The sequence below is a fragment of the Engystomops pustulosus genome, chromosome 5 (genome assembly GCF_040894005.1).
Source record: "Engystomops pustulosus chromosome 5, aEngPut4.maternal, whole genome shotgun sequence".
NCBI lineage: Eukaryota > Metazoa > Chordata > Amphibia > Anura > Leptodactylidae > Engystomops > Engystomops pustulosus.
Window position 1 is genome coordinate 8,204,962 of NC_092415.1, and position 13,773 is coordinate 8,218,734.

Below are 13,773 nucleotides of genomic sequence, written 5' to 3' on the forward strand. Positions count from 1 at the left end.
AAAGGGGAGAAAGGGGATGAGCATCCTAAGCACAACTCTACCCAAAATATACAACTTTAACATGACACCCCCTGACCCTGGTCACTGACAGCTGCTTAGACCTTCCATGATCACAAGTAGAGGTGACACCTAATACATAAAGGGATTACATTACCAGAAATTGTCCTATTTTTCATACAATTTTTTTTATCACTGCTCAAAAGAATAAAATGCACACTAAAATCCCATATACTAAATCTCCCCTAGAGGTCTGCATGTGGAATTTCCACTTCAGTGGAAATGTCTCATGACAAGGAAATGAGGCTCAGTAGTGTCTGTGGCATCCAGGTGCCTGTATGACCTCCCTATAACGCCTCAGCATGCTGCTGATCAGGCTCAGTAGTGTGTGTGTGGCCTCCAGGTGCCTGTATGACCTCCCTACAATGCCTGGGTATACTGCTGATAAGGCTTAATAGTGTGTTTGGCCTCCATGTTCCTGTTGACCTCCGTACAATGCCTCGGCATGCTCATGATGTGGCTGAGTAGTGTGTGGGGCCTCCACATGCCTGTAAGACCTCCTGCAACACCTGGGTATGCTCATGATGAGGCTGAGTAGTGTGTGTGTGGCCTCCACATGCCTGTATGACCACCCGACAACGCTCAGGAATGCTTCTGATGAGGCTCAGTAGTGTGTGCTTGGTCTCCATGTGCCTTAATGACCTTCTACAAAACCTGGGCCTGCTCCTGATGAAGCTCAGCAGTGTGTGGAGCTTCCACATGCCTGTATGACCTTCTAAAAAACCTGTGCTCCCTTTTCCGCTGCGGGTTATCCGCATTTCTCCTCCTCTGCCAGTGCTACAGTGGTATATCTGCTTCTTTACTTCAACACTTTCTTTCCCCTCGCAATCCGTATCTGAGGAAGATCCTACTACCGATCAAAATGTTACACTATAATATTGGATCGCCTGTGCATCATAAATAAAGACGTTTTCAATTTTGCGTAAATGGAGTGCCAAATTTTTATAATTGATTCTACACAGGCAGCCGAACTAACCTGGGAGTGACGTGAATTTCTTCTCTCCACGTGCCTGTATGACCTCCCTACAATGCCTGGGTATACTGCTGATGAGGCTCAGTAGTGTGTGTGGCCTCCATGTGCCTGTGTGACCTCCCTACAATGCCTGGGTATACTGCTGATGAGGCTCAGTAGTGTGTGTGGCCTCCATGTGCCTGTATGACCTCCCTACAATGCCTGGGTATACTGCTGATGAGGCTCAGTAGTGTGTTTGGCCTCCATGTGCCTGTATGACCTCCCTACAATGCCTGGGTATACTGCTGATGAGGCTCAGTAGTGTGTGCTTGGCCTCCATGTCCCTGTATGACCTCCGTACAATGCCTGGGTATACTGCTGATGAGGCTCAGTAGTGTGTGTGGCCTCCATGTGCCTGTATGACCTCCCTACAATGCCTGGGTATACTGCTGATGAGGCTCAGTAGTGTGTGTGGCCTCCATGTGCCTGTATGACCTCTCTACAATGCTTAAGAATACTACTGATGAGGCTCCGTAGTGTGTGTGGCCTCCATGTGCCTGTATGACCTCCCTACAATGCCTGGGTATACTGCTGATGAGGCTCAGTAGTGTGTGTGGCCTCCATGTGCCTGTATGACCTCCCTACAATGCCTGGGTATACTGCTGATGAGGCTCAGTAGTGTGTGTGGCCTCCATGTGCCTGTATGACCTCCCTACAATGCTTAAGAATACTACTGATGAGGCTCAGTAGTGTGTGTGGCCTCCATGTGCCTGTATGACCTCCCTGCAATGTCTGGGTATACTGCTGATGAGGCTCAGTAGTGTGTGTGGCCTCCATGTGCCTGTATGACCTCCCTACAATGCCTGGGTATACTGCTGATGAGGCTCAGTAGTGTGTGTGGCCTCCATGTGCCTGTATGACCTCCCTACAATGCCTGGGTATACTACTGATGAGGCTCCGTAGTGTGTGTGGCCTCCATGTGCCTGTATGACCTCCCTACAATGCCTGGGTATACTGCTGATGAGGCTCAGTAGTGTGTGTGGCCTCCATGTGCCTGTATGACCTCCCTACAATGCCTGGGTATACTGCTGATGAGGCTCAGTAGTGTGTGTGGCCTCCATGTGCCTGTATGACCTCCCTACAATGCCTGGGTATACTGCTGATGAGGCTCAGTAGTGTGTGTGGCCTCCATGTGCCTGTATGACCTCCCTACAATGCTTAAGAATACTACTGATGAGGCTCAGTAGTGTGTGTGGCCTCCATGTGCCTGTATGACCTCCCTACAATGCCTGGGTATACTGCTGATGAGGCTCAGTAGAGTGTGTGGCCTCCATGTGCCTGTATGACCTCCCTACAATGCCTGGGTATACTGCTGATGAGGCTCAGTAGTGTGTGTGGCCTCCATGTGCCTGTATGACCTCTCTACAATGCCTGGGTATACTGCTGATGAGGCTCAGTAGTGTGTGTGGCCTCCATGTCCCTGTATGACCTCCCTACAATGCCTGGGTATACTGCTGATGAGGCTCAGTAGTGTGTGTGGCCTCCATGTGCCTGTATGACCTCTCTACAATGCCTGGGTATACTGCTGATGAGGCTCAGTAGTGTGTGTGGCCTCCATGTCCCTGTATGACCTCTCTGCAATGCCTGGGTATACTGCTGATGAGGCTCAGGAGTGTGTGTGGCCTCCATGTGCCTGTATGACCTCTCTGCAATGCCTGGGTATACTGCTGATGAGGCTCAGTAGTGTGTGCTTGGCCTCCATGTCCCTGTATGACCTGTCTGCAATGCCTGGGTATACTGCTGATGAGGCTGAGGAGTGTGTGTGGCCTCCATGTGCCTGTATGACCTCTCTGCAATGCCTGAGTATACTGCTGATGAGGCTCAGTAGTGTGTGTGGCCTCCATGTGCCTGTATGACCTCCCTACAATGCCTGGGTATACTACTGATGAGGCTCCGTAGTGTGTGTGGCCTCCATGTCCCTGTATGACCTCTCTGCAATGCCTGGGTATACTGCTGATGAGGCTCAGTAGTGTGTGTGGCCTCCATGTGCCTGTATGACCTCCCTACAATGCCTGGGTATACTGCTGATGAGGCTCAGTAGTGTGTGTGGCCTCCATGTGCCTGTATGACCTCCCTACAATGCCTGGGTATACTGCTGATGAGGCTCAGGAGTGTGTGTGGCCTCCATGTGCCTGTATGACCTCCCTGCAATGGCTGGGAATACTGCTGATGTAATCTCTACATTAAACTGCTTCACTCCCTCTGTTCTTAATGAATGTTGTAGTATCCAACGTTATGTCTTCTACAGCTTTTAGAGCAGAGGAGAGAGGATGAGGAGCAGTTCAGTGCAGAGAGCTTAGAGCACAGCAGTGTGAGGACACGCCTCCAGTAGTGCAGGGAAACAATGCAACTTAGACATCTTACATTATAATGTTGTGTAACAATGAAACATTGTCAGGGATGATCTGTTCTGGTTCTATGAGACGTCTGAGGACTTCATCAGTGCATAGGACGTTTTAAAATTTTTCTTTTTTTATGTTATAACAACTTTAGAGAAGAAGGACGTGGCGCAGAGTCTGGAGAGCTACACCTCCAAGTGCGCAGGGACCATGGAGCCCATCCACCTACCCGAGGGCCTGACGCTGCCTCCTGTGCCCTTCACTAAACTTCCCATTGTGAGGTAGGTACCATCTGAGGTATGATTGGTAGTTACCAGAACCCCCCTGGGTGGCTCCTCTAGGGAATGGTTTTAGGGGGGATGTTTAATGGCTTCCTCTGTATTTTTATACTGCGATTCTAGTCTGGGACCTGTATGAAGAGCAAAGGTCTGGTCTGGAGGACTACATTTCTTCTGGGGGTCAATTCTTGGGTCTGTAACCCTTCATGGAATCTGTTGTGTAGTTTCTGTTGAGTGGGGGGGGGGTCTAGCATCTGAATTTTGTATGTGGGTTCGGGGTGAGGAATGTTTTTATAGGGGGTCTGTTATTTTGGATATCTGCTCTGGGGTCTGTTTATTTTGAGATGGGTTTTATTAAAGGAAACCTACCACTGCTGGCATGATAAAATCATGCGAGCAGACCACCTGGTAGGCTATTTAATACTGATGCCGGCACATACTTTAGTTAGGCACGGAGTTCGTTAGTTTAGCTAAAAAAAATGTTTAATTACATATGTAAATAGCCCTCCGGTGCTACCCTACGTCATCTTCGGAAGGGAGATGGCTTCCGATCTTTAATAATTCCCGCCTCCTTCATTGTAGCCGTCCTCCTTCGGGTGCCGGGAGCCGTGACGTCACCAAGCCCTCGGCACCTATCGCCGGCCGGCTGTGCGAGAGTTAGTATCTGCGCATGCGCGATAGGTGCCTACCACTTTAAAATGACATTTATAAGCCAAAATTACTTTGCAACATCTCCGGCTGAGCTGATGCTGGAGCATATCTTCACTGTTTGCATAAAGCGCTGTAGTCCGTGTAAAACATTTGTATGCGTTCTATGCAAACCCCCCTTCGGCGCACCACTACATAGCCGGACGCACCATGTGTGCACCTCATTACGAGGTGCCGGAGAACCGGTGATGTCACCGAGCTCTCGGGCACACTCGCGCCTGCGAATCTTCGCGTGCGAAGCCGGGCGCGTAAAAGATTTGAAGTTGCGCAGGAGCGAGTGTGCCCGTCACCGGCTCTCCAGCACCTCGTAATAAGGCGCACACACGGTTTGCGTGCATGGTGCGCCCGGCTATATAGTGGTGCGCCGAACGGGGGTTTCAATTTAACGCATAAAAATGTTTTAAACGGACTACAGTGTTTTATGCAAATAGTGAAGATATGTTCAGGCATCAGCTCTCCCGGAGCTGTTGCAAGGTAATTTTGGCTTATAAATGTCATTTATGTGGTAGGTTTCCTTTAAGGAGCCGGAGTGTGGTCTGCATTTCGGGTGTTTGGGGCTGTTTTATTGTTCTCTGAGATTTGGGCTGGGGCTCTACTTGTATGGGATGGTATTAGTAGTTCTTGGCTATTTCATTAGGGATCTGGTGTGGGGTCTGTATTTTTAAGGGTTTGGTAAATATCGGTTTGGGTAAATCTTGTAATAAACTATCGGGGCGGCCCTCCACAAATATTGGTAAGTAGAGGATGGAAAGCAGCTGGCATCTCCATACGATATGGGTCGTCAATCTCAATGCACTGGAGCCTGGAGGACCCAATTACAGCAGTTACCTGTTGGGTGCTGGTTGGACCAGCGCTTTGGTCCTGTAAGGGGTTAATGCTCAGTCAATGGACCGGCCGCTCTGCGTCCTATAAGTCGGACCTATGATCTGCTCATACGCATTTTTTCGGTAATTCGGTCACCGCCTGCCGTGTGAGTGTCACCTTTCCTCTGCCTCTCATCTCCGCTACAAAGCAGAATAGTTCTGTAGAGGTGACAATGGCGCATTCAGGCGGCTGCTCCACTTTCCTCGTGTTCCCCATTAGATTTCTATCATCTCTTTCTTACTAAATCGAGCCCAGTCTAACAGCAGTGATACTGATATGAGAGATAGCCGGAACGCTGGATCATCCCCTGGGATCGCGGCTGATCACTGCACTGAAAGTCACATGGTACCGGCGGCTTTGCAGCCTCAGCCTAGAACCAGTTGGTGCAGATTCCTAAGGTTATTAACCACTTACTATCAAGCCTTTGCACTTTTGCATCTTTAAAGGGAAGCTGTCACTTAAACTCACCCACACTAACTAAACATATCATTGGAAACTGCTATTATACTGCCATACAACTATCCCTATATTGTTCCTCCCCATGCCTGTAAAGTTCCATAGTCAGTTGATAAAGTTGGCTCACCCTCTATGCAAATGACCACATGTGAGTCTGATCATCATCTTTGCTCTGAGCTGAGTCCAGCATATTCATTTTCTTCCTGCTCAGCCTCACCTCCATCTCAATCCTCCCTCCTTCAGGAAAGAGAGGGACGCTGGCTGTGTGACTAGTTAAAGAAAATTCCTGAGGGAGGGGTGAATGAGGGAGCGAGTCATACAGCCAGTGTCTCACTCCTCCCTCAGGAATTCTTTTCACACACAGCCAACGTCTTTCTAATTCCTGATGAAGAACCTCAGGACCGGGCAGAGGAGAAAGCAAGCTGCCTGTCAATCAGGAAGCTGCTGATTTAGAAGAATATGAATGTGCGTAAATAGTGGGTCAACTTTACAAAAAAACTTTGGAACCTTTTCAGGAATGTAGATTATCAATATAGGGATAGTTGTACTGTTGTATAATAGCATTTTCAGAGATATGTTTAGTAAGTGTGGATTATTTTATGTGACAGGTTCCATTTAAATACAAAGTCACCCAGTCAATGGAGCTAGTGCCCCGATCCTGATGGGAACCACCCCCCACTGTTAAGACTACATGATGATTTCATAGGAGATACCTGATAGTGAGGGTCTATTGACCTGCCTGTCAGCTACTACTGACAGGCATCACACACTGCTGTATACAAAAGATCAAACAATACTGTATTTATGTTTCCTCAATTGCACCAAGTAAGAGAATACATGTTAAAGTCCCATAGACCCCAAATTGGTTTCCATGAAAACTGCAAATTGTCCATAAAAAAAAACAAGCCCCTACAAAACTCCAGCAGCAGAACATGTAAATTGTTGTGGTTCTAAAAATGCAGAAAATAAGGTAAACCCTCGGCTCTTCCCTCCAGGTCAGTGAAGCTTCTCAACCTCCCGGTTATCTTACGGCCGCAGAAGGTGAAGAATTTACTGGGACAGAAACTTTCCACTAAGAGCCCGTTCATCTACTCCCCGATCATCGCCCACAACCGCAGCGAGGAGAAGAACAAGAAGATCGGTAAGATGGTGTAGATTAATAGGGATTGTATGGCGTTGTTACTCAGATACTGTGTGGATGACTTACCTGGCTATTGTGTGTGGCGGTATTACCGTATATACTCGTGTATAAGCCGAATTTTTCAGCACAAAAAATGTGCTGAAAAACCTAATCTCGGCTTATACACGAGTTAATTTAAAAAAAAAAACATGAGTTAATAAAAAAAAAAAAATTAATAATCACCCTCCGGCTCCTGGTCCTCGGCGGCGGCTCCTGGTCCTCGGCGGCAGCTCCCGATCCTCTGCGGCGGCTTCTCTCTTCGATCTTCACGTGCCGGCAGTTGCGTCCATGCGACTTGCCGGCGGGCGCACAATATGATGTAGCGGTGTCGCCGCTGATGACGTCATCAGCGGCGACACCGCCGCATCGCACTGTGCGCCCGCTGGCAAGTCGCATGGACGCAACTGCCGGCACGTGAAGATCGAAGAGAGAAGCCGCCGCAGAGGATCGGGAGCTGCCGCCGAGGACCGGGAGCCGCCGCCCAGGACCAGGAGCCGCCGCCGAGGACCGGGAGCCGCCACTTCAATTCAAAGGTGAGTATCGTCGGAGGGTGAGTATTAAGTTTATTTTTTTATTATACTGAGGGCAGGCTGTATACTTTTTGGGGCAGGCTGTATACTTTTTGGGGCAGGCTGTATACTTTTTGGGGGCAGGCTGTATACTTCATTGGGGCAGGCTGTATACTTCATTGGGGCAGGCTGTATACTTCATGGGGGCAGGCTGTATACTTCATGGGGGCAGGCTGTATACTTCATGGGGGCAGGCTGTATACTTCATGGGGGCAGGCTGATTGTATACTACTTGGGACAGGCTGTATACTACAGGGGGCTAGCTGGCTGTATACTACACCCTCGGCTTATACTCGAGTCAATAGGTTTTCCCTTTTTTGTGGTAAAATTAGGGGTCTCGGCTTATACTCGGGTCGGCTTATACTCGAGTACGGTATATGGATACTGTGTGGATGGCTTGCTCATGGTTTGCTCAGGTATTATATGACCGGATTTAGATACTTTGTTAATGGCTTATTATGTATTGTTTGGATACTCTGTGGATTTTTTACTTAGTATAATGTGATTGTATCATTTGGATACTGTTTGACGACTTACTAATGTATTGTATGGCAGTTTTATTTGGTATTGTTTTCTTATATTATTTGCATACTATTTGGATGGCTTACTCGGGTATTTGGCGGTATTATTAGGATACAGTGTGGATGGTTACTCAGGTATTTGGCGGTATTATTAGGATATTATGTGGATGGTTACTCAGGTATATGGCGGTATTATTAGGATACTGTGTGGATGGTTACTCAGGTATTTGGCGGTATTATTAGGATACAGTGTGGATGGTTACTTAGGTATTTGGCGGTATTATTAGGATATTATGTGGATGGTTACTCAGGTATATGGCGGTATTATTAGGATACAGTGTGGATGGTTACTCAGGTATTTGGCGGTATTATTAGGATACAGTGTGGATGCCTTACTCAGGTATTTGGCGGTATTATTAGGATACAGTGTGGATGCCTTACTCAGGTATTTGGCTGTATTATTAGCATACAGTGTGGATGGTTACTCAGGTATATGGCGGTATTATTAGGATACCCTGTGGATGGTTACTCAGGTATTTGGCGGTATTATTAGGATATTATGTGGATGGTGACTCAGGTATTTGGCTGTATTATTAGGATACACTGTGGATGGTTACTCAGGTATTTGGCGGTATTATTAAGATACAATGTGGCTGGTTATTCCGGTATTTGGTGGTATTATTAGGATACACAGTGGATGGTTACTCAGGTATTTGGCAGTATTATTAGGATACACTGTGGATGGTTACTCAGGTATTTGGCGGTATTATTAGGATATTATGTGGTTGGTTACTCAGGTATTTGGTGGTATTATTAGGATACACTGTGGATGGTTACTCAGGTATTTGGCGGTATTATTAAGATACAGTGTGGATGCCTTACTCAGGTATTAGGCGGTATTATTAAGATACAATGTGGCTGGTTATTCCGGTATTTGGTGGTATTAGGATACACAGTGGATGGTTACTCGGGTATTTGGCAGTATTATTAGGATACAGTGTGGATGGTTACTCAGGTATTTGGCGGTATTATTAGGATACAGTGTGGATGGTTACTCAGGTATTTGGCGGTATTATTAGGATATTATGTGGATGGTTACTCAGGTATATGGCGGTATTATTAGGATACTGTGTGGATGGTTACTCAGGTATTTGGCGGTATTATTAGGATACAGTGTGGATGGTTACTCAGGTATTTGGCGGTATTATTAGGATATTATGTGGATGGTTACTCAGGTATATGGCGGTATTATTAGGATACTGTGTGGATGGTTACTCAGGTATTTGGCGGTATTATTAGGATACAGTGTGGATGGTTACTCAGGTATTTGGCATATTATTAGGATACACTGGATGGTTACTCAGGTATTTGGCGGTATTATTAGTATACAGTGTGGATGGTGACTCAGGTATTTGGCTGTGTTATTAGGATACTATGTGAATGGTTACTCAGGTATTTGGCGGTATTATTAGGATACTGTGTGGATGGTTACTCAGGTATTTGGCGGTATTATTAGGATACTGTGTGGATGGTTACTCAGGTATTTGGCGGTATTATTAGGATACTGTGTGGATGCTTACTCAGGTATTTGGCGGTATTATAAGGATACAGTGTGGATGGTTACTCAGGTATTTGGCGGTATTATTAGGATATTAGAATACACTGTGGATGGTTACTCAGGTATTTGGCGGTATTATTAGGATACAGTGTGGATGGTTACTCAGGTATTTGGCGGTATTATTAGGATACAGTGTGGATGCCTTACTCAGGTATTTGGCGGTATTATTAGGATACAGTGTGGATGCCTTACTCAGGTATTTGGCTGTATTATTAGCATACAGTGTGGATGGTTACTCAGGTATATGGCGGTATTATTGGGATACCCTGTGGATGGTTACTCAGGTATTTGGCGGTATTATTAGGATATTATGTGGATGGTGACTCAGGTATTTGGCTGTATTATTAGGATACACTGTGGATGGTTACTCAGGTATTTGGCGGTATTATTAAGATACAGTGTGGATGCCTTACTCAGGTATTAGGCGGTATTATTAAGATACAATGTGGCTGGTTATTCCGGTATTTGGTGGTATTATTAGGATACACAGTGGATGGTTACTCAGGTATTTGGCAGTATTATTAGGATACACTGTGGATGGTTGCTCAGGTATTTGGCGGTATTATTAGGATATTATGTGGTTGGTTACTCAGGTATTTGGCGGTATTATCAGGATATTGTGTGGATGGTTACTCAGGTATTTGGCGGTATCAGGATATTATGTGGTTGGTTACTCAGGTATTTGGCGGTATTATTAGGATACACTGTGGATGGTTACTCAGGTATTTGGCGGTATTATTAAGATACAGTGTGGATGCCTTACTCAGGTATTAGGCGGTATTATTAAGATACAATGTGGCTGGTTATTCCGGTATTTGGTGGTATTATTAGGATACACAGTGGATGGTTACTCAGGTATTTGGCAGTATTATTAGTATACACTGTGGATGGTTACTCAGGTATTTGGCGGTATTATCAGGATATTGTGTGGATGGTTACTCAGGTATTTGGCGGTATTATTAGGATATTATGTGGTTGGTTACTCAGGTATTTGGCGGTATTATTAGGATACACTTTGGATGGTTACTCAGGAATTTGGGGGTATTATTAAGATATTATGTGTATGGTTACTCAGGTATTTGGCGGTATTATTAGGATACTATGTGGATGGTTACTCGGGTATTTGGTGGTATTATTAGGATACTATGTGGATGGTTACTCGGGTATTTGGCGGTATTATTAGGATATTGTGTGGATGGTTACTCAGGTATTTGGCGGTATTATTAGGATATTATGTGGTTGGTTACTCAGGTATTTGGCGGTATTATTAGGATACAGTGTGGATGGTTACTCAGGTATTTGGCGGTATTATTAAGATACAGTGTGGATGCCTTACTCAGGTATTAGGCGGTATTATTAAGATACAATGTGGCTGGTTATTCCGGTATTTGGTGGTATTAGGATACACAGTGGATGGTTACTCGGGTATTTGGCAGTATTATTAGGATACAGTGTGGATGGTTACTCAGGTATTTGGCGGTATTATTAGGATACAGTGTGGATGGTTACTCAGGTATTTGGCGGTATTATTAGGATATTATGTGGATGGTTACTCAGGTATATGGCGGTATTATTAGGATACTGTGTGGATGGTTACTCAGGTATTTGGCGGTATTATTAGGATACAGTGTGGATGGTTACTCAGGTATTTGGCGGTATTATTAGGATATTATGTGGATGGTTACTCAGGTATATGGCGGTATTATTAGGATACTGTGTGGATGGTTACTCAGGTATTTGGCGGTATTATTAGGATACAGTGTGGATGGTTACTCAGGTATTTGGCATATTATTAGGATACACTGGATGGTTACTCAGGTATTTGGCGGTATTATTAGTATACAGTGTGGATGGTGACTCAGGTATTTGGCTGTGTTATTAGGATACTATGTGAATGGTTACTCAGGTATTTGGCGGTATTATTAGGATACTGTGTGGATGGTTACTCAGGTATTTGGCGGTATTATTAGGATACTGTGTGGATGCTTACTCAGGTATTTGGCGGTATTATAAGGATACAGTGTGGATGGTTACTCAGGTATTTGGCGGTATTATTAGGATATTAGAATACACTGTGGATGGTTACTCAGGTATTTGGCGGTATTATTAGGATACAGTGTGGATGGTTACTCAGGTATTTGGCGGTATTATTAGGATACAGTGTGGATGCCTTACTCAGGTATTTGGCGGTATTATTAGGATACAGTGTGGATGCCTTACTCAGGTATTTGGCTGTATTATTAGCATACAGTGTGGATGGTTACTCAGGTATATGGCGGTATTATTGGGATACCCTGTGGATGGTTACTCAGGTATTTGGCGGTATTATTAGGATATTATGTGGATGGTGACTCAGGTATTTGGCTGTATTATTAGGATACACTGTGGATGGTTACTCAGGTATTTGGCGGTATTATTAAGATACAGTGTGGATGCCTTACTCAGGTATTAGGCGGTATTATTAAGATACAATGTGGCTGGTTATTCCGGTATTTGGTGGTATTATTAGGATACACAGTGGATGGTTACTCAGGTATTTGGCAGTATTATTAGGATACACTGTGGATGGTTGCTCAGGTATTTGGCGGTATTATTAGGATATTATGTGGTTGGTTACTCAGGTATTTGGCGGTATTATCAGGATATTGTGTGGATGGTTACTCAGGTATTTGGCGGTATTAGGATATTATGTGGTTGGTTACTCAGGTATTTGGCGGTATTATTAGGATACACTGTGGATGGTTACTCAGGTATTTGGCGGTATTATTAAGATACAGTGTGGATGCCTTACTCAGGTATTAGGCGGTATTATTAAGATACAATGTGGCTGGTTATTCCGGTATTTGGTGGTATTATTAGGATACACAGTGGATGGTTACTCAGGTATTTGGCAGTATTATTAGTATACACTGTGGATGGTTACTCAGGTATTTGGCGGTATTATCAGGATATTGTGTGGATGGTTACTCAGGTATTTGGCGGTATTATTAGGATATTATGTGGTTGGTTACTCAGGTATTTGGCGGTATTATTAGGATACACTTTGGATGGTTACTCAGGAATTTGGGGGTATTATTAAGATATTATGTGTATGGTTACTCAGGTATTTGGCGGTATTATTAGGATACTATGTGGATGGTTACTCGGGTATTTGGTGGTATTATTAGGATACTATGTGGATGGTTACTCGGGTATTTGGCGGTATTATTAGGATATTGTGTGGATGGTTACTCAGGTATTTGGCGGTATTATTAGGATACAGTGTGGATGGTTACTCAGGTATTTGGCGGTATTATTAGGATATTATGTGGTTGGTTACTCAGGTATTTGGCGGTATTATTAGGATACAGTGTGGATGGTTGCTCAGGTATTTGGTGGTATTATTAGGATACTATGTGGATGGTTACTCGGGTGTTTGGCGGTATTATTAGGATATTGTGTGGATGGTTACTCAGGTATTTGGCGGTATTATTAGGATACTATGTGGATGGTTACTCAGGTATTTGGCGGTATTATTTGCAGCATGTATTGATGTTGGATGTAGGACGAGCAGGAAAGATTGGTGAAAACCTGCAGACTGACAAGTGTCTAGTACCCCAGGGGTATGGATAGCAGCAATCACACAGAGTACAGTATAGGAGTTGTGGAGCTGTTCAATGCAGGTGCAGAGAGCTAAGAGCACAGCAGTGTGAGGACAGGTTCTGATTGTACAGGGCTTTACCTTACACTGCAGCTTTATATGGTCAGAGCTGCCGACTGACTCCCTATAAATAACCTCCTCTGTTATCTGCGAGGGACCTGATGCCTCCCTGACACCCGATTATATCATGTAGAGAAGACACGATCTTCCCCTCTAATTAAACGCTCTGTGCTTTGTTTTAACGACCCAATGACATCCAGAGCCGCGCGCAGCAGCTTTCATTAAGAGCCTGAAGAAGGGATCAATATGGCGGCCCGGGAGGAGATGCAGATTGATGGATGAGCTCCAACTCTCTGCTGCCCAGAAACCTGTTGATAAATAATACAGGGGGCGCATGATGAGGATTGTAGTCCCAACGCTTGTTACTCTCCTCCCTTTCGGACATTAGTCATGTCAGATAATGTTATTTCCATGGGGGGTAAAGTCCGAAAGTGAATGCGAAATAATGTACTGAGGGACGATGCGTCTGCA

The 13,773-nt window shown here is 45.1% G+C and overlaps 1 protein-coding gene across 2 annotated transcripts in view; it reads left to right on the top strand.

The window, feature by feature from the left end:
- Positions 1-13,773, top strand: part of TRAPPC9 (trafficking protein particle complex subunit 9) — a 348,005-nt gene that overhangs the window by 17,615 nt on the left and 316,617 nt on the right. For both annotated transcript variants that reach the window (XM_072151135.1, XM_072151136.1), the window contains exons 10-11: positions 3,563-3,689; positions 6,710-6,855. In XM_072151135.1, coding sequence (XP_072007236.1) covers positions 3,563-3,689; positions 6,710-6,855 — 273 coding nt within the window. The remainder of the gene's footprint in view (positions 1-3,562; positions 3,690-6,709; positions 6,856-13,773) is intronic.